The sequence below is a fragment of the Lates calcarifer genome, linkage group LG24 (assembly GCF_001640805.2).
Source record: "Lates calcarifer isolate ASB-BC8 linkage group LG24, TLL_Latcal_v3, whole genome shotgun sequence".
NCBI lineage: Eukaryota > Metazoa > Chordata > Actinopteri > Centropomidae > Lates > Lates calcarifer.
The window spans coordinates 18,925,651-18,947,878 of record NC_066856.1 but is presented as its reverse complement, the minus strand read 5'-3'; the positions used below and the strand labels follow the sequence as shown (position 1 = coordinate 18,947,878).

The 22,228-nt window shown below is 40.4% G+C and overlaps 1 protein-coding gene and 2 long non-coding RNA genes across 4 annotated transcripts in view; 1 reads left to right on the top strand and 2 right to left on the bottom strand.

Annotated features, from left to right (window-relative positions):
* Nucleotides 1–22,228, bottom strand: part of LOC108885048 (immunoglobulin superfamily member 10) — a 131,671-nt gene that overhangs the window by 64,696 nt on the left and 44,747 nt on the right. Inside the window, exons 9-10 of the mRNA XM_051066906.1 lie at nucleotides 19,895–19,976; nucleotides 6,738–7,004 (exon numbers count right to left, since the gene is read on the bottom strand). Of these exons, the coding sequence (XP_050922863.1) occupies nucleotides 6,738–7,004; nucleotides 19,895–19,976 (349 nt within the window). The remainder of the gene's footprint in view (nucleotides 1–6,737; nucleotides 7,005–19,894; nucleotides 19,977–22,228) is intronic.
* LOC127139253 (uncharacterized) overlaps nucleotides 1,883–22,228 on the top strand; it is a 33,382-nt gene continuing 13,036 nt past the window's right edge. Inside the window, exon 1 of one of the 2 annotated variants that reach the window (XR_007809427.1) lies at nucleotides 1,883–2,087. This is a non-coding gene — a long non-coding RNA (uncharacterized LOC127139253). The remainder of the gene's footprint in view (nucleotides 2,088–22,228) is intronic. The other variant, XR_007809426.1, reaches the window with a different exon arrangement.
* Nucleotides 6,214–6,729, bottom strand: LOC127139255 (uncharacterized). The gene is made up of 3 exons (XR_007809429.1): nucleotides 6,589–6,729; nucleotides 6,332–6,433; nucleotides 6,214–6,256 (listed from the first exon to the last, which is right to left on the bottom strand). It is a non-coding gene; the product is annotated as an uncharacterized LOC127139255 (long non-coding RNA).

Sequence of the window (22,228 nt, the reverse complement as noted above, 5' to 3'; positions counted from 1 at the left end):
TGAGCTTTAAAGCAGCTGAAAAGACTGGAACTAAATGAACTTCTCTGTGTGTCTTTGTTATTTCTGTCGACACCTCCGACCAGCAGGGGGCGCTGCCTTGTTTTGGATCAGTGAAAGTGAAGGTTGATGATGTTCAGGTGTTGGTGACTTGATGTTGTGTGTTTTGTGGAGCAGATTGTCCTGTTTGATGTACAGAGCTACAGTGGACAGAGCTGAACATCAGCAAGTGGTGAGATGAATCAATCTGCACAACACATGTCAAGTTTTCATCATGGACACTCTGGACATTTCTTCTCAAAGTGTGTGTCAGCACAAAGTGTCACAAGAGCAGCTCCTCAGTGGCTTTTTAAGGACAGCAAATACACACTAGTGTGTGGAGATACAAGGTTTGTACCCAGAACCAACAACATGATGCTTCACATGAAGTTCAAACTGGACAAGAACAAAACATTCAGTATAGATTTTATTAAGAATAAATCACAGCAAGTATTAAAATACACAGCAGTTATCACCCTCTTATCATTATGACTGAAACATGCACAAAGCAGGTTGGAAATGAATGTGAACCTCTCAGCTAATGACAGAAACAAACCTGGAGTCCAGTCAGTGAAAGCAGATCAGAGCAGTGAGTTAAAGCTCTGACTTAGAAAACTCAAACCTTTAGAGTTTGTTACTCACAACAAACATCTGCCTCATGAAATATCAATCAGAGAGACGAACGATGAAGCTGCATGAAGCAGGAGAGAGTTAAAGAGTCAGAGAGTTCAGATGTTCATCAGTCCACAGTCACTACATTCTACTAATGATATGTAATACTACTACATTAGGCAGGTACATAGTAATGATAAAATACATTTTTACATCAAACAGTCTTTGACCTTCAGTAACTGGACTGACAAGGATGTGTTTGTTAAATGGCTTTAAAAACAGAACTGAAGGTTTTATTTACAACGTTTTCAAATTAATGCTCAGCTCAGTTCTCAGCTGTCACTGAAATGAGATCATCAAAATATCCAGTTATTATATTTAATCAGTTCATTTGTTTCCACTTCTCGTCCATATTGACCTGAATGTCCCAGTGTTCACCGTCATTTAATACAGTTACACCACAGGACTGCTCAGAGTGATCAGAGTCTGTATTTCATCCAATCAGAGGATCATTAGATGAGACTTCTCCATTCTGGTGAGACGTTGCTTCATTTGTACGTTCTTCAAGTTCTATTCTCCTGCAAACAAACCTGAAGAAAATTCAGCATCAGAAACATATAAAAGTAAAATCAAAACAATCCTTTATTTCTTCTTAAATAGAATGAGATATATATGTAGTATGTTCTGACAGAAATAAACCATCTTAGAAATCCTGATTCCTTCAGTAGATTTTCTGTGTCACTGAGTGAGTTTGATGTTTTCATCTCATGTATTGTGTTAAACTCTGCTTCCAGTCGTCTGACACTCACACTGTGACTGAGATCATCTTTTTAGCTCAGACACCTCTTCATTTCTAAACACACTTTAACTGAGGAGGAAAGATTCACTCATTTGTTTGTGTGGAATCCAAATGATCTGATTGAGTCAAAAACCGATTGTAATTTTTCCATTAACATGTCAACTTTGTGTATGATGCAGTGCAGCAGTGCATTTCTAACGTTTCTCTGTCGACCTGAGAGATTTCCTGAGTCCAAGAAGCATCATCATCAATAAAGACAACAAGAAATGAATGAAGAAATAAGAGGAATGTTATTTTACCTTTTTGTAATATACCACACCAGGACAACTACTGTTACTGCTGTTACTGCTGCTACAGAAATGGCTCCAACCACTCCACCTATAATGGCTCCAACATTGGTTGAATCCTCTGAAACAGAAAGAGAGTGAGTCAGTTGAAGTGTCCCTGAATGCATCATGATGATGTTTTCTGATGTTTGGATGTTTGCAGGCTCATACAGTCTGGCCCCTGTGGATAAAATGGAAACACCACCGCCTTAACTTGTGTTATTTATATTTTTAACTTTGTAAATGCAGCCAGGGAGGAATATTTCAATATTTAACAAAGTTATAACAACTTGATTTATTGGTTTAGGTAACAGGTGAGATATAATCCTCACGTAGTTTTCTCCAAGTGGTGTTTCTGCTGTTGCTGCGAGTGCTGATGGTGCAGATGTAGATCAGATCAGTTTCACTGTCTGAAAGTATCAGAGAACTACTGATGTTGTAGAGCTGCTGCTCAGTCTGCTGGATGCTGGTTTGGTTCTGGAGGTTCAGGTTGGATGGAGGTCTGGTGGACCAGGTGAGATCAGGTTCAGGGTAGATCCCCTCTGAGCTGCAGATGATCCTGTTTCCTACCTGCTCCATGTTGACTTTACTGACTGGAGCTGCAAGAAAAGAGGAACTTTGTTATCAATTTGATACCATGTTTACACTGTACATTTACAACTGACCTGTACATAACAAACACAGACAAATGTCTTTGTGTATTTCCTGTGTGTCTCTCATACTGTCCACTCTCAGGTTGACACATGACTCCTCCTTTCCTCTCATGGTGCTGGTGTAGCATCTGTATCTGCCCTGGTCCTGAACCTCCACCCCTGTCAGCTGGAGTGAGGCGTTTCCTCTGGAGATCTGGTCCTTGAACAGAGATGTTCTGTTTCTGAAGAACTGGTCCTGGAGTCCAAACTGGTCTTTGTTGCGGTAGTAGGAGTGGACAGGAAGGTGTCCTGCTGTCACCTGAGTCCAGTGGATGACTGGATCAGCTCCGCTCTGGAAGCTGCATGGTAAGATGCAGCTCTCCATGAAAACACAGGACACCTCAGTGTCTGCAACACATCAGGTAAAGAGCTTGATGAAACATTGAATGCAGCAGCTCCAGTTTGAACATCATTTCTATCCTGACTGAATAAGATCAGACAGTGAACGCCTCACTCACCTCCTCTGGAAAGAGTTAACATCCACTGAAAGGTCATGACCTCCAACAACAGGGTGAACTGGTCCCTGGTCATCCTCCTGTTAGACTTCCTGTGTAGCTCTGCACTGAGAGACAGAACAGTCATGAACATAGTCTGGCTGAACTGGTTTTACTGGTGCACATTAATCAGGTCATTTATCTACACACTACAGAGACGTACAGAAAAGGACATTTTGCAGTGTACCCATGTGCTACATGACAGTTTATGAATGATACACTCAGAGCAGTGTCTATTTGTACCTGCAGTGTATTTCAGTAAAGTCTTCTGACAATGTTAAGCAGCTCCAGTCCCTCTGAATGAAATCCTCACATGCAGAAGGACATTTTCAATACCACTGAACAAAATGTGCATCCTGAGGCTGCATGGCTCCTCTCTCACCTCAATACAGTGTATTCAGAAAGTATTCAGACCCCTTTACCTTTTCCATAGTTTGTAATACTTCATTCCAGTGCTTGATGCTAAAAACTGAAGCCAAACAGGTAAATCTTGGATTCATCAGACAGTTGTTTCTCACAGTGTGAAAGTCCTTTAGGTACTTTTTTTATGACTTAGTGTTGCACTCAACACAATCCAGTCTCAGAGCTCTGCAGACAGTTGGAAGGAACCTGAGCTAATATATCAATGTCGAGTGTGATATTTCAGTTTTTCCTTTCCAGTAAATTTGCAAAAATTGAAGGGGTCTGAAAACTTTCTGAATGCATTGTATTTGTCTCAGTGCCTCTCCATAGAAGGTATAAGTGTTTCAGTGATAACAGACAATAAGAGAATGCTGATATTTTATGGCTAATGCATTCAGATGTATGGGGATGCACTGACTTACCACATTATTCATTAATTGTATAACGTGTAACGAATACTTGGGACAAAAGAACTGGATCATATTCCTACATCACTATCAGTTCCTCATCAGAACATTATGAGCTGCTGAACAGCTGAATAAATAAAATGGACCTTCTTCCCAAACAGTAAGTTCCCTCAATATCGGTATAAAACTACAACTAAAATTAGAGACACATTTATACTTTGTTTACCACATGTCTGATGACTTCCTCAATTGACTGACTGACAGTGAGTGAGTCACAGCTCCCTCCTGCGGTGGAAAAACCAAAGCGCAGCACAATCTCACTACCTGACATTTAGTTTTTTTAATTTACTTTTTTGCATATTTATATGCAGACAATGCAAACTGTGCGCAAACGGGTATTTATTAACTAATACACACACACACACACACACACACACACACACACACACACACACACACATTAGAAAAACGGCACAATGCGGGTTCAGAAGTCTTTTTGAGGTGTGTGTGTTCGAGTGCCAGGCAGAGTCAGAGACCAGGAAGTATCCAACGCAACCAAAACAGTCTGAAGTCTGACTGTCTGATTATTTACACAGAGATCTTCATGATAACCACCAACATTCACAGTGTAATTTTAATTAGTTATTTACCATCTCTGTCTTCAGCATTCAGCTGTACCGGCTGCAGTAGAGTAAAGTTACTGAGTACATTTACTCCAGTGCTATATTACAGTACAGTTGTGAGCTTCCTGTATTTTACTTATTTCCACTTCTACTCTGCTTTCAGGCTATTAATGTAAAAATAATAATAATAATAATGTAAAGTACTTACTGTGTTCGGTGTGAAAGTGAACTCATCAGCTTAATAAAATGTAGGGACCTGTAGTGAATCACACGAAGAAACGGTCCACATATCTCGCGCTGTTCTTGTTTCGTTCTCCGTTTTCACACTGAGAATAAGGATCTGTGCCAGATGTGGCGCTATCATCAGGATTTCAGACTGTCCCATCACATCTGGAAGCTCAGAGAGAGATCACACTCAAATGACTTCAAATCCATGTTTTATTTATCATCACAGAGAATGGAGATTATTTGTGTTTATTGAAACATGTAGGTTAGAGACAGTGGATTGAAAATGAGGATCTTCAGTTGTCAGAGCTCAGAGAGAAGTTCACTTTACAGATAAAGTAAGAACAAAATGAGAACAATAAAGTTGATAAAGTCACGAACAGTAACAGTGAGGAGTTTTCCAGTCAGTCCTCTCTGTGTTTACTGACTGACTGAATGACTGATCAGGTTACAGCGCCCTCTGCTGGGCAGACGCTGAAAACGCAGATCATCTGTTGTCAGATCGTGTGAAGGTGATCGTGGTTTCTACACGCTCAAGGTCGACTTTGTCAACTGGAGCTGCCAAAAAGAGGAACTTTGTTGTGATTTTGACAACGTGGAGATCTGGAGATCTGGTCCTTGTACAGTGATGTTCTGTTTATGAAGTTCTGGTTCTGGTCTACAGGCTGGTCTTCGTTGTGGAAGGAGTGGACATAAAGGTTTCCTGCTGTCTCCTGAATCCAGTGGATGACTGGATCAGTGTCATTCTGGAAGCTGCACGGTAAGATGCAGCTCTCCATGAAAACACAGGACACCTCAGTGTTCACACTCTTCAAAATCACCATCAACATGCACAATGTAATAAGTGAAATTAGTTTTTTATTGTATCTAACTTCAACATTAATTATTAGTTTTGATTCAGCACCTCGCTTGGATTGCAGAGTACCTGGAGTCCAACTAATGTTTGTTTAAAAATGTGATCAATTAATTAGGACAGTACATTTTTAACTGTGTAACACAAAGTACGAAGAGTGACTGACCTTCATTGATCAGTCTGACAAGGATGCGTTTGCTAAACAGCTTAAAAACCTGAACTGAAGGATCATGTTGACAACGTCTTCACATTTGTGCTCAGTTCAGTTCTCAGCTTCAGCTTAACACTGGTCCAGTCAGTTCGGGAGTTAAACCGGGGATGTGCTGCTCAGAGCTCTGAGGCCCATCTGGTATGAGCCCTAACCATTCAATGCGCAGTCACTTAATACAGTCCCTCCTCAGGACTGCACAGTGATCAGAGTCTGTATTTGACTGAAGCAGAGGACTGGAGATCAGAGTTTCATTATTCTGATGAGGTGTTGACTTATTTCTGTGTTCTCTGTGAAAGAAAACTCAGCATTAAAAACATAAAGAGATCAAACTCAAAACAATCCTTCATTTATTCTCCATCAGTACAAAGTAGAACTTCTGATTCACTGATTTATTCCTTAAATCAATTATTTACCATGCTGTAGATGAAAGGTGATATAAATGCAAATTAGACACATCGATATAAATCTGGTTATATCTGTAGTTGATACAGTGCAGCAGTTCATTTCTAATAGAGAAGATTTACTTACATTTGGTTTCATCATCTTTTGACTCTCTCATGTTGTTTTCTTGTCGACCTGAGAGAAAAAACATCATCATCAATACAAACAATAAGAAATGAATTAAAAAGTGAAGACAGAATGTTATTTTACCTGTTTTCTTTTTACAGTGTAACACCAGGAAAACTACTGCTGCTGCTACTACGACCAAAATGACCACTCCACCTATAATGGCTCCAACATTGGTTGAGTTCACTGAAACAGAAAGAGAGTGAGTCAGTTGCAGTGTCCCTGAATGCATCATGATGGTGTTTTCTGATGTTTGGATGTTTGCAGCTCATACAGATATTACAGATAATAACAGTAGTTGCTCATATAGACTAAGAGTTCCTAACTTAATGCTGCCTCACCTTGACTTTTCTCTCTCCTCAGAAAGGTGTTGGTTATCAGAGTCTCCTCAGCATCACTGACTTCACAGCTGTATATTCCCTCATGATTTACTTGCCTGATCCACCACATTCATTTAATAAAGTTCCAGAGTCTTTTTAAAAACACTTACTTGGTATAAACAAAGTGGTGTTTCTGCTGTTGCTGCGAGTGCTGATGGTGCAGATGTAGATCAGATCAGTTTCACTGTCTGAAAGTATCAGAGAACTACTGATGTTGTAGAGCTGCTGCTCAGTCTGCTGGATGCTGGTTTGGTTCTGGAGGTTCAGGTTGGATGGAGGACTGGTGGACCAGGTGAGATCAGGTTCAGGGTAGATCCCCTCTGAGCTGCAGATGATCCTGTTTCCTACCTGCTCCATGTTGACTTTACTGACTGGAGCTGCAAGAAAAGAGGATGTTGATGCTGCATGTGGATAACTAATCACTAATTAATGTCTTTGTGTATTTCCTGTGTGTCTCTCATACCATCCACTCTCAGGTTGATCAATGAATCCTTGTTTCTTCTCTTGGTGCTGGTGTGACACTTGTATCTGCCCTGGTCCTGAACCTCCACCCCTGTCAGCTGGAGTGAGGCGTTTCCTCTGGAGATCTGGTCCTTGAACAGTGATGTTCTGCCTCTGAAGAACTGGTCCTGGAGTCCAAGCTGGTCTTGATTACGGTAGAAGGAGTGGACAAGAAGGTGTCCTGTTGTGACCCGAAACCAGATGATGACTCGATCAGCTCCGCTCTGGAAGCTGCACGGTAAGATGCAGCTCTCCATGAAAACACAGGACACCTCAGTGTCTGCAACACATCAGGTAAAGAGCTTGATGAAACATTGAATGCAGCAGCTCCAGTTTGAACATCATTTCTATCCTGACTGAATAAGATCAGACAGTGAACGCCTCACTCACCTCCTCTGGAGAAAGTTAAGGTCCACAGAAAGGTCATGACCTCCAACAACAGGGTGAACTGGACCCTGGTCATCCTCCTGTTAGACTTCCTGTGTAGCTCTGCACTGAGAGACAGAACAGAGACATGAAGGTGGATATGACAGTTACACCTGGGCTGACTGAACTGATTTACTGGTTAGGGCTTCAGATATTAATCAGGTTATTTATCTGCACACTATTATTTTTCAGTTTGTCTTAAAGGAGCTGACTGAAGACAAGGAAGCTGCAGCTGAAACAATAGGCTGATAATCAGCCCTTTATAAATATGAGTTTGATGACCTTTTAATTCACACAGTGATCTTCATAATCACCATCAACATTCACAGTGTAATGAGTTAAATTAGTTATTCACCATCTCTAACTTCAACATTAATAATTAAGTGAAAGCAGAGTAGAGACTTACTGCATTTAATGTTCCTCCCAGATACCTGGAGATAAAACTTGCTGGTTTCACAGTACAGTTGTTCTTCATGCTGATGAATGTGATTTAACCATTTCAGACACCTTCAAACACAGAGCAGGAAGAGCAGAGAGCAGGTTTCCAGATGTTAAAACAGCTGCTTTCATTCAACCTTCCAAAGAAAACTAAAGACTAAAAGATGAAAGTTGATGAAAAGGAATCAAACAGTTGATTTAGACGACAATAAACTAAAGTTGTGTGTAAAGAAAGATGGTGTGAAATAAGTGAGTGAAGCTGCTCTGTTAGAAAATGCAGTTTATCCTCCAAACCTTTGTCCATCAGTCACAAACAGCCCAGGGACGGTGCTGGCAGTCAATGGAAGAGCTGTCCTCCAACATTAAAACAAGTCAGTCAGTCCACAACCACAGACAATCTGCAGTGGATTCAACTCTGACTGTGAGAGAACTCTCACCACAGAGCAGAGGAGGAGGAGGAGGAGGAGGAGGAGGAGTGTAGGTTTGTGTATGAGCATGCCCATTTGACAGATACCATCAGTCTGTTTTTATTCCAGTTCCAGGGAGTTTAGATTTCTCTGGTGTGATTTAGAAAACGTGTCAGACGAGCCTCCTGTTGTACATTACACCCTCCTGTCTAACAGTCTTCAAATCTGCCTCTCTTATACTGATCAGCACAACATTAAAACATTAAACCACCTGTCAATCCCTTCAAAGGAGCATCTGTAAATTGGACTGCCCTTTAAGACACTGAAAGCAAAGATCATCAGTGAGAACTTTAATTTACAAAGTAAAAACAAAACAACGACAATTGAGGAAAATCCCATTAAAAGAAAGTGAGCATTTGTGTTGCATCATCAACATCTGCAGATGATCCTGTTTCCTACCTGCTCAGTGTTGACTTTATTGACTGGAGCTGCAAAGAAGAGAAACTTGAGTTTGACACCATTTATTTTACCACATCTGCATCTATATGTGCAAAATACTACAACAAAATACTACATTATACTAATGCTACATAATACTACTACTGCATTAGGCAGGTACATTAATGAGAATCTGCAGTGAGTCCATGACCACAGGAAACCTAATGCATAAAATACATCTTAAACTCAAACAGTCCTTGACCTTCATTGATCAGTTTGAGAAGGATGTGTTTGCTAAACAGCTTAAAAACCTGAACTGAAGGATCATGTTGACAATGTTTTCAAATTTGTGCTCAGTTCAGTTCTCAGCTTCAGCTTAACACTGGTTCATTGTAGCTTTGTTTTTTCTTCTGGACCTGAAATGAGTTCATCAATACGTCCAACTATCATTTAATCCTTCTGTTCATAGTCGACAGGTTCATTTATCTTCAGCTGTTTTTGTTTCCACTTCTCATCCATATTGACCTGAATGTCTCAGTGTTCACAGTCATTTAATACAGTCACAGCTCAGGACTGCTCAGAGTGATCAGAGTCTGTATTTCATCCAATCAGAGGATCATTAGATGAGACTTCTCCATTCTGATTAGACATTGTTCCATACGTGTTCTGTGTAAGTTCCATACCCCTGCAAATAACATGATATAAAGTTCAGAAACATATAAATGTAAAATCAAAACAATCCTTTATTTCTTCTTCTTCAGTATAAAGATCAAAATAAGCCATGACAGAAATCCTGATTCCTTCAGTAGATGTTCTGTGTCACTGAGTGAGTTTGATGTTTTCATCTCATGTATTGTGTTAAACTCTGCTTCCAGTCGTCTGACACTCACACTGTGACTGAGATCATCTTTTTAGCTCAGACACCTCTTCATTTCTAAACACACTTTAACTGAGGAGGAAAGATTCACTCATTTATTCATTAAATCAATGACAACATGATCTAGAAAAAGAACCAATGACTTCATGACAACAATATTCTCCTTTAACTTCTATACTGTAGTTCACACAGTTCAGCAGCTCATTTCTAATAGAGAAGATTTACTTACATTTGGTTTCTCTCATCATTTGACTCTCTCCTGTTGTTTCCCCTTTGACCTGAGAGAAAAACCATCATCATCAACACAAACAAGAAGAAATTAATTAAAAGGTTCAGACAGAATGTTATTTTACCTGTTCTCATTTTACAGTGCAGCACCAGGAAAACTACTGCTGCTGCTGCTGCTACTACGACCAAAATGGCTCCAACCACTCCACCTATAATGGCTCCAACATTGGTTGATTTCTCTGAAACAGAAAGAGAGTGAGTGAGTTGAAGTGTCCCTGAATGCATCATGATGGTGTTTTCTGATGTTTGGATGTTTGCAGCTCATACAGATATTACAGATAATAACAGTAGTTGCTCATATAGACTAAGAGTTCCTAACTTAATGCTGCCTCACCTTGACTTTTCTCTCTCCTCAGAAAGGTGTTGGTTATCAGAGTCTCCTCAGCATCACTGACTTCACAGCTGTATATTCCCTCATGATTTACTTGCCTGATCCACCACATTCATTTAATAAAGTTCCAGAGTCTTTTTAAAAACACTTACTTGGTTTAAACAAAGCTGCTCTCCTGCTGTTGCTGCGAGTGCTGATGGTGCAGATGTAGATCAGATCAGTTTCACTGTCTGAAAGTATCAGAGAACTACTGATGTTGTAGAGCTGCTGCTCAGTCTGCTGGATGCTGGTTTGGTTCTGGAGGGTCAGGTTGGATGGAGGACTGGTGGACCAGGTGAGATCAGGTTCAGGGTAGATCCCCTCTGAGCTGCAGATGATCCTGTTTCCTACCTGCTCCATGTTGACTTTACTGACTGGAGCTGCAAGAGAAGAGGAACTTTGTGATGAATTTGACATCATGTTTACACTGTACTGTACACATAAAAAGCACAAACAAGTGGTTTTGTGTATTTCCTGTGTGTCTCTCATACCGTCCACTTGCAGGTTGACAAATGAATCCTTGTTTCCTCTCATGGTGCTGGTGAAGCATCTGTATCTGCCCTGGTCCTGAACCTCCACCCCTGTCAGCTGGAGTGAGGCGTTTCCTCTGGAGATCTGGTCCTTGAACAGTGATGTTCTGCCTCTGAAGTGCTGGTCCTGGTGTTCAAGTTGGTCTTGGTTTTCGAAATAGGAGTGGACAAGTCTTGATGTCAGCTGAGTCCAGACGATGACCAGATTGTCGTTGACCTGGGTGCTGCACGGTAAGATGCAGCTCTCCATGAAAACACTGGATACTTCAGTGTCTGTAACACGTCATTAAATTGAGGACAAAGTTGATTCCTCGTAAAGGCCTCTATAACTGTTCAGTTTCCTGTTAAAACTTTCACAGTGAATAAGTCCACTTGATTTGTATCAAGCTAAATATTAGAAACACATGACAGAAACTACAGCCTGTAAAGAAGCATTAAGATGAATCAACACCTTTTTAAAACAGTTTGATCAGAAACCTGGATACTGAATGATGTGAATTCATCTCATTATTCTGAAGCCTGTAAGAACAGAGATATACTGTACACCTTTGCTTTCAGCATGCAGATGTGGTCGTCTGACTTTAACTCAGCTCAGTGTTTAACGAACATGACACTGGACATAAAACCACTGCTTTCAACAACACATGACACATCAACTGTCATTGTCACATGTTTTGCTCCTGATCAAAGTCTAAGACACAGTTTCAGTTTTGATTCTCTTTTTGTTTGTTGTCACCAACACGTCTTCCATCTTTGGTGAAGTCTGAGATTTAGTTGGTCTTAATAAAAGAGAGAAAGATAAGTTAAATCAACTCAGTGGATCCTCAGCCTCTAAAAAATACTTCAAGTGTCACTCACCTCCTCTTGTAGGAGTCAGCAACATAACAGACAGAAGCAGAGACCACAGGACACAGCTGACCATGGTCGTCCTCTGTTTGTCATCTGTTCTGTGTAGATACCACTGTCCCAGCAGAGTTTACTGAATCACACAGCTGCTCACAAGTCTACAAGAGAGAGTTCACTCATTTGGAATACTGTAGAAATGAACAAATATTCTACTAATGAAACAACATCTGAACCAAACACTGAAAATCCAAACGTATTAAAAAGTAACAAAATCATAAAGGTATCAAGGCTAGAATACAGTCTTCAGATATTAAACAAAGCAAACTTACATGTCATTGAGCCGACACAGTCCAAACTATGGAGGGATGAGACGGTGTTAGGGTGGTGGTGGACAGTCTCCTCACCCACCGTCAGACTAACACTCAACTGTAATGTGGTTGTTGTTGGGAAATGAAATGTAGGAACTTGTGGCAAATGGAGGCATGAAGTGAAGAAAAGAGGAGAACAGAGGGAGGAGTAGATCAAATACAGAACTGAAAGATAATCTTATATGTCCATGTTATTAAATCTGATCTAATGAGAGTAAATGTAAAAGAACAGAGGATGTAACATGTCAACAAGATGAAAGTGGAGCTGTACTGGAGGTAATTCTTCCACCTGTAGTGTAACTGCCTCTGTGGCCACCAGAGGGCGCCGAGAGCAACTGAGAGAGAGTGAAAGTGAAAGTAATGAAAGTAACAAAGGAGCCCAACATAAACATGATCACCTGGGAGAATGAGTGTCATTGATGGAGGCTGATCATACTGATGCTTAACCACCTGATCTAATCAACTGTCTGAACAGATGGATCAATATTCATATTAGTATCTGAAAGTCACACATTTTATTAATGAACTTCAGTCACTAACAAAGCAACACCACCATCTAGTGGTGATGCTGGAAAACAGCAGCACAGAATCAATTTATTCCAACAAGAAAACATGAAACATATAAAATGAGCAAGTACTGAGTAATAAATAAAATGTACAAACACAGATATACAAATTTTAACAATCATAATGATGAGAATCATTTTAGAGCAAGAAAAAATTAAAGTGCAGAATACACAGTATATATGAAGGTGGGTAGCTCTATATTACCTAGCTTCATGCTAAGTGTATATACATGTATTTAACTGGAGTGTGTGACCAGAGTCTTCACCTCCACAGATTCAAACCCCAAATGTGTCTTTTTGTCTTGATCTTCCTCTGTAGGTTCAGAAAGCTGTAAAGCCCATCTCCCTGCAAACAAATCGAAATAAGATTCAGCATCAGCTGAAACAATCCCTTATTTATTCTTCTTCAATAAAAAGATCAAATAAGAGAAACACAGTAAAATAAGCCATGACAGAAATCCTGATTCCTTCAGTAGATTTTCTGTGTCACTGAGTGAGTTTGATGTTTTCGTCTCATGTATTGTGTTAAACTCTGCTTCCAGTCGTCTGACACTCACACTGTGACTGAGATCATGTTTTTAGCTCAGACACCTCTTCATTTCTAAACACACTTTAACTGAGGAGGAAAGATTCACTCATTTATTCATTAAATCAATGACAACATGATCTAGAAAAAGAACCAATGACTTCATGACAACAATATTCTCCTTTAACTTCTATACTGTAGTTCACACAGTTCAGCAGCTCATTTCTAATAGAGAAGATTTACTTACATTTGCGTTTCATCATTGTTTGACTCCCTCCTGTTGTTTCTCTGTCGACCTGAGAGAAGAACCATCATCATCAACACAAACAACAAGAATTGAATTTTAAAACGTTTAGACAGAATGTTATTTTACCTTTTTTCTTTTTACGGTGCAGCACCAGGAAAATTACTGCTGCTACTGCTACGACCAAAATGACCACTCCACCTATAATGGCTCCAACATTGGTTGAATCCTCTGAAACAGAAAGAGAGTGAGTGAGTTGAAGTGTCCCTGAATGCATCATGATGGTGTTTTCTGATGTTTGGATGTTTGCAGCTCATACAGATATTACAGATAATAACAGTAGTTGCTCATATAGACTAAGAGTTCCTAACTTAATGCTGCCTCACCTTGACTTTTCTCTCTCCTCAGAAAGGTGTTGGTTATCAGAGTCTCCTCAGCATCACTGACTTCACAGCTGTATATTCCCTCATGATGTGAAGATAAGTCCTGTAGCATGAGGCTGCCTGACTCTGACACACCCTTCACCTGCTGCCTCCACTCCTCTGACACTGTGTAGTTGATGTCAGCTCTGCTCTGGTTCAGGATGATCTGACTGTGGTTGAATCTCCAGGTGAGACTGAAGCCTGTTATTGAGGTGATTGAGTCAGGGCAGGAGATTGTTGTTTCAGGGTTGGACCCATTTATAAAAGTGAAAGCTGAAATGAAACATGACATTATTACATATACATTGACGACTGAAGTGACTTTTCAACGTAACTGGCTGAGATGGAGCAAATGTTCAGGGCTGCCACCAAACGTTATTATCTAATTACCTTCAGTTACAACTTGAAACAATGTGTACAACTAAATGTCAAAAACACCAAATGTTGTTGTTTAGAGAAAGAGTATAGCAGAGACAAATGTTCAGATTTAAGAAGATGGAAATGCATCACATTCATACAGTTCTTGAGAAAAAGCACTTAGTTACTTTCTACCACTACTTACTTGTTTTAAACAAAGTGACTCTCCTCCAGTTTTTTCGAGTGCTGATGGTGCAGATGTAGATCAGATCAGTTTCACTGTCTGAAAGTATCAGAGAACTACTGATGTTGTAGAGCTGCTGCTCAGTCTGCTGGATGCTGGGTTTGTTCTGGAGGTTCAGGTTGGATGGAGGTCTGGTGGACCAGGTGAGATCAGGTTCAGGGTAGATCCCCTCTGAGCTGCAGATGATCCTGTTTCCTACCTGCTCCATGTTGACTTTACTGACTGGAGCTGCAAGAAATAGAGGATGTTGATGCTGCATATGGATAACTAATCACTAATTAATGTCTTTGTGTATCTCCTGTGTGTCTCTCATACCGTCCACTCTCAGGTTGATGAATGACTCCTCCTTTCCTCTCATGGTGCTGGTGAAGCATCTGTATCTGCCTGGGTCCTGAACCTCCACCCCTGTCAGCTGGAGTGAGGCGTTTCCTCTGGAGATCTGGTCCTTGAAAAGTGATGTTCTGTTTATGTACTGCTGGTCCTGGTCTGTGAGCTGGTCTTGGTTGCTGTAGAAGGAGTGGACAGGAATATGTTCTGTCTCCTTAATCCACTGGATTTTTATATCAGCTCCGCTCTGGAAGCTGCACGGTAAGATGCAGCTCTCCATGAAAACACAGGACACCTCAGTGTCTGCAACACATCAGGTAAAGAGCTTGTTAATGAGAAACTTGAATCAGAAACAAAGTCAGATTTAGCTGCTGAGACTCTAATGTGAAGATCTGTGTCGTCACATTCAGCCCTGAAACAAGCTGTTTGATGCTCTGTTTGATTCTTCAATGAAATCACAGATTCAAACATCAAATACTCTGACAAACAAACACTGACAACATGCTGCCCTCTGCTGGTCACTGCTGGAAATGATTATTACAATACAACGTAGCTCACTGAGACACTGAATGCAGCAGCTCCAGTTTGAACATCATTTCTATCCTGACTGAATAAGATCAGACAGTGAACGCCTCACTCACCTCCTCTGGAAAGAGTTAACATCCACTGAAAGGTCATGACCTCCAACAACAGGGTGAACTGGTCCCTGGTCATCCTCCTGTTAGACTTCCTGTGTAGCTCTGCACTGAGAGACATGAAGGTGGAATTTCCACCTGCTGATTGAATTGGTTTCACATTAACCAGTTAATTTATCTGCTCATACACAGGGACTTGCAGACGATGTTAGAAGGACAGGCTGATTCAAACATTGTTAGATGACAGATTATTAATGATAAAGGCAGAGCAGTGAAGTCTGTTTCAGTAAATTCTCCTCACATGTTAAACAGCTCAGCTCCAACCTGTTCTCTGAATGACATCCTCACTCTCAGAAGCTTAACGCTGATAACAAAGATGGCTGTATGGCTCTTCTGTCACCTGCATATTTATCTCAAACAACCTCTCTATTAAACACAACACTGGCTCACACTGAGACTAAGTGTTTCCTGCTTCAGTAACCACATACTGCAGAAAAATGCTGCTTTCTCTGTTGCAGGCAAAACATGAGGCGCCCACTCCTTTGAGGTCTAACACAGACACACTGTCTCTGAGAACAAGGACTGTGTCAGTCTTATTATTACCTGTTTATTCACTCAGTGATCTTCATAATAACCATCAACAGTCACAATGTAATGAGTTAAACTAGTTATTTACCGTCTCCAGCATTCAGCTGTATGTAGCTTTGTAAAGCATGTAGCTGTGGAGACGTGTAAATACCCTCTGTGGGATTTACATCAAGACTGGAGTGTATGTAGGTACATTGTTAAAGAACAGGTCTCATTTCATCCAGTCACAAACTGGATTCTGAACAAGTCTAAGGAAGTCTGGAAAGTATTCAGCCATAAAGAGCAGAAAATACCAAGTATAAAGGATAAAAAAACTGATGGATAAAAAACCATCTAGTGGTGATGCTGGAAAACAGCAGCACAGAATCAATTTATTCCAACACTTTAAACAAGAGAACAGATGAAACAGGAGGATCTGAAGGTTAAACCAGATCATAATATGATCAGTTTTACAGACTTGTTGATGACAGTTCTGCAGTTTAAAGAGAATGAGACAGCCTCAGCCTGTGTTGCACATTGATCTCCGACTACAAACTGCTCTGTTTCATAGACTGTTAATAATCTGTAATCACACTGATGATCGATGGAAATGAATAAATAAATTCTCCTCATGTCAAACAGCTCGACTCTCACCTCCCCTCTGAACAACATCCTCACTGACAGAAGCTCAACTTAACGTCAACACGTATCAACAGTTAGAACATGATGAGCTGCTGAAGAATAAATCAACTGGACCTAGAATTAATATCAATATTAAACAGAGGTGAACATCATATTTCTATTCTGTTTGGACACATACCTGATGTCTTCCTCAAAGTGACTGCTCACAGTGGTTCACACTGAGTCTGTTTTGTTCACACTATGCTTGCTGCTGCGGCAGGAAACCACAGAGACTGCAGCAAACTCCTGATCTAGATCCTTTGACTTTACTTTTTAGTATATTCATTGGCAGCCAGAGCAGACTGTACAAACACAGGTTCAGTTTAGTTTGTGTTTCCTCCACAGCACCTGAACGCATCAGAGGGTCAGTTAATCCTTCAGAGTCCAGTGGGGAGGTTTGTTCATCTTCAGCTTCTTGTCCATATGACATGAACGTCTCCATGTTCACACTCATTTAATACAGTCACAGCTCAGGTCCAGGTTGATCTGGACCCAGGTCATGCTCCTGTTAGACTTCATGTGTTGGGGTTTTTTGTTGTGTCTGACCCTAAATTTCTAAACATCATCATCACAATCTTATCATGAATTGTGTTGTTACTTGAGAGTATCAGGGTAAAAATGGAGCTGTATTCTTATTCTAATACATTATTAGCATTCTAGTTTCTATAATATTTTTATAGTGTAACATCTAGAGTTCAGATTCTTTTCCCTTTTTGTTTAAGAGGTTTAAGAAATCTTTAAGAAGGTGCAATGTATATGCACATGTACATTCATATATGACAGAATTACTTAAAAAAAAAATCTAATTTAATCATAGTATTTCTGTAAAATACTGAACTATTTGTACTTCTATTTGCATAATATACTTTTATTTAACTGGACTAGTATGTGTCATATTATACCCTCAAATGTAATGATCTTTTTATCATTTTTATCATTACTATAACAGAAAGTCTGGGATCGCCCATCTCTCGCCTCTTGCACCAGAGGAACATGTCCTACAGGCACTGGCCCGCCCACACTAGACCATCCACACTTGAGTAAAATACATTTTTTTAAATTAAAACTCATATAAGTATAGCTTGTGATTTTACTGTTTACTGGGGTTTACAGTAAGAGGCAGCTGCTATTTTAAGTTTGCAGCCATCCAGTTCTCCTTCGGTACTCTCCACGGCGGAAATGGTTACAACGCGCAAAACCCTCATTCAATACTGTCATTTACACCTGTTGTCATTTTCTCTGTTCTTCTCTGCTGTGACTCTGCTACTCTGCCAAAGAGGAAACTGGGAGCTCAAATGCTCAGTGGAGACAGCGCCCTCTGCTGCAAGCGATGGGTATAACAAAGATCATCAAGCTTTAAATCAGTGGATAAGACTGAGAGAAAAGACTGAGAGATCTTTATTTTAATAAAAAACAAACAACTCACTTCAGTAAAAATACAAAAACAGTGATGAACTCTGAACTAGAAAAATGTTTAAAAAAAACACACAAAAACAAGTAAACTACAGCACTAACATCTGCAGCAGCTGTTACCAGGTAAACTCACTATGACAGCAGCTTCAGTACAGTAAACAACCCTACCATAAACACTGGACTTCTAATATGCAGCTTAATAATCAAACCTGTAACTTTCTAAAAAACTATGTCTCACTTTCAAACATTTTATTTCTACAAACAGGAACAGAAGTAGGCGTGTTTCCATTCAAATATCTGGAAACTTGAGATGAAAATTTGTGAAACGTTGGCAAAAGAAAATGAGAATTAGTGTTTGTTCTTAAAACAAACTTGAACGAGGCTAAACTGGAACAGTGTTGTAGTTACTGTGTATTTAGTGCAGTAAGATCTTGGCTCTGTTTAGAGTAGTGTCACCTCTGTTCCAATCCAGTGTTGTTTTGTTGTTTATTTTTTACTGTTTAGTCCAAATGAAGCATCAGGACATGAGGTAGAATCTAATTTAGCTGCTCAAAAGATCTGAATTCCAGCTGCCAGCTTTGTTTCCTCCTCAACACGTTTCCGTGAGGAGACGTTCCTTCATTCGTTCATTCATGTTCTTCAGGTTCCATTTCCCTGCAAACAAAAATGTAATAAACTTTATCATCAAACACAACAACAACATTCACCCTGAGTCCAGTTCTACTCGATGTTTCTGCCTCTTAAAAGGAGGTTTTTCTTTTCCACTGTCGCCCAGTGCTGCTCATGGTGGATCTGTTGGGTCTCTCTTTGTACATGTTATAAAGAGTACAGTCTAGACCTGCTCTGTATGTACAGTGCCTCCAGATCACTTCTGTTGTGAATTGGTCCTATACAGATAAAACTCACTTAACTTACATTTGTATTTCATCATTGTTTGACTCCCTCCTGTTGTTTTCTTGTCGACCTGAGAGAAAAAACATCATCATCAATACAAACAACAAGAAATGAATTAAAAAGTGTCGACATGTTATTTTACCTGTTTTCTTTTTACAGCACAGCAGCAAGAAAACTGCTGTTACGACCAAAATGGCTCCAACCATCACTCCACCTATAATGGCTCCAACATTGGTTGAATCCTCTGAAACAGAAAGAGAGTGAGTGAGTTGAAGTGTCCCTGAATGCATCATGATGGTGTTTTCTGATGTTTGGATGTTTGCAGCTCATACAGATATTACAGATAATAACAGTAGTTGCTCATATAGACTAAGAGTTCCTAACTTAATGCTGCCTCACCTTGACTTTTCTCTCTCCTCAGAAAGGTGTTGGTTATCAGAGTCTCCTCAGCATCACTGACTTCACAGCTGTATATTCCCTCATGATTTACTTGCCTGATCCACCACATTCATTTAATAAAGTTCCAGAGTCTTTTTAAAAACACTTACTTGGTTTAAACAAACTGACTCTCCTGCTGTTGCTGCGAGTGCTGATGGTGCAGATGTAGATCAGATCAGTTTCACTGTCTGAAAGTATCAGAGAACTACTGATGTTGTAGAGCTGCTGCTCAGTCTGCTGGATGCTGGTTTGGTTCTGGAGGTTCAGGTTGGATGGAGGACTGGTGGACCAGGTGAGATCAGGTTCAGGGTAGATCCCCTCTGAGCTGCAGATGATCCTGTTTCCTACCTGCTCCATGTTGACTTTACTGACTGGAGCTGCAAGAAATAGAGGATGTTGATGCTGCATGTGGATAACTAATCACTAATTAATGTCTTTGTGTATTTCCTGTGTGTCTCTCATACCGTCCACTCTCAGGTTAATGAATGACTCCTCCTTCCTGCCATTGGTTCTGGTGTAGCATCTGTATCTGCCCTGGTCCTGAACCTCCACCCCTGTCAGCTGGAGTGAGGCGTTTCCTCTGGAGATCTGGTCCTTGAACAGTGATGTTCTGTTTCTGAAGTGCTGGTCCTGGAGTCCAAGCTGGTCTTTGTTGTCGTAGTAGTGGACAAGAGGGAGTCCTGCTGTCAACTGAATCCAGATGATGACTGGATCAGCTCCGCTCTGGAAGCTGCACGGTAAGATGCAGCTCTCCATGAAAACACAGGACACCTCAGTGTCTGCAACACATCAGGTAAAGAGCTTGTTAATGAGAAACTTGAATCAGAAACAAAGTCAGATTTAGCTGCTGAGACTCTAATGTGAAGATCTGTGTCGTCACATTCAGCCCTGAAACAAGCTGTTTGATGCTCTGTTTGATTCTTCAATGAAATCACAGATTCAAACATCAAATACTCTGACAAACAAACACTGACAACATGCTGCCCTCTGCTGGTCACTGCTGGAAATGATTATTACAATACAACGTAGCTCACTGAGACACTGAATGCAGCAGCTCCAGTTTGAACATCATTTCTATCCTGACTGAATAAGATCAGACAGTGAACGCCTCACTCACCTCCTCTGGAAAGAGTTAACATCCACTGAAAGGTCATGACCTCCAACAACAGGGTGAACTGGACCCTGGTCATCCTCCTGTTAGACTTCCTGTGTAGCTCTGCACTGAGAGACAGAACAGAGACATGAAGGTGGATATGACAGTTACACCTGGGCTGACTGAACTGATTTACTGGTTAGGGCTTCAGATGTTAATCAGGTTATTTATCTGCACACTATTATTTTTCAGTTTGTCTTAAAGGAGCTGACTGAAGACAAGGAAGCTGCAGCTGAAACAACAGGCTGTTAATCAGCCCTTTATAAATATGAGTTTGATGACCTTTTAATTCACACAGTGATCTTCATAATCACCATCAACATTCACAGTGTAATGAGTTAAATTAGTTATTCACCATCTCTAACTTCCACATTAATAATTAGTTTTGATTTGTCACCTCTCAGGGAGCAGAAAAATGACATTCAGAAGTGAAAGCAGAGTAGAGACTTACTGCATTTAATGTTCCTCCCAGATACCTGGAGATAAAACTTGCTGGTTTCACAGTACAGTTGTTCTTCATGCTGATGAATGTGATTTAACCATTTCAGACACCTTCAAACACAGAGCAGGAAGAGCAGAGAGCAGGTTTCCACATGTAAAAAGTCTAAAGACTAAAAGATGAAAGTTGATGAAAAGGAATCAAACAGTTGATTTAGACGACAATAAACTAAAGTTGTGTGTAAAGAAAGATGGTGTGAAATAAGTGAGTGAAGCTGCTCTGTTAGAAAATGCAGTTTATCCTCCAAACCTTTGTCCATCAGTCACAAACAGCCCAGGGACGGTGCTGGCAGTCAATGGAAGAGCTGTCCTCCAACATTAAAACAAGTCAGTCAGTCCACAACCACAGACAATCTGCAGTGGATTCAACTCTGACTGTGAGAGAACTCTCACCACAGAGCAGAGGAGGAGGGTTTAACAGTCTGTTAGATGAGGGAGAGGTTTTCAATCAGTCCTCTCTGTGTTTTACTGACTGACTGAATGACTGATGAGGTTACAGCGCCCCCTGCTGATGAGACGACCAATGAGGATCCAGTGTGTGACTTCAGACAAACTTATTACTGAGCTTTAAAGCAGCTGAAAAGACTGGAACTAAATGAACTTCTCTGTGTGTCTTTGTTATTTCTGTCGACACCTCCGACCAGCAGGGGGCGCTGCCTTGTTTTGGATCAGTGAAAGTGACGGTTGATGATGTTCAGGTGTTGGTGACTTGATGTTGTGTGTTTTGTGGAGCAGATTGTCCTGTTTGATGTACAGAGCTACAGTGGACAGAGCTGAACATCAGCAAGTGGTGAGATGAATCAATCTGCACAACACATGTCAAGTTTTCATCATGGACACTCTGGACATTTCTTCTCAAAGTGTGTGTCAGCACAAAGTGTCACAAGAGCAGCTCCTCAGTGGCTTTTTAAGGACAGCAAATACACACTAGTGTGTGGAGATACAAGGTTTGTACCCAGAACCAACAACATGATGCTTCACATGAAGTTCAAACTGGACAAGAACAAAACATTCAGTATAGATTTTATTAAGAATAAATCACAGCAAGTATTAAAATACACAGCAGTTATCACCCTCTTATCATTATGACTGAAACATGCACAGAGCAGGTTGGAAATGAATGTGAACCTCTCAGCTAATGACAGAA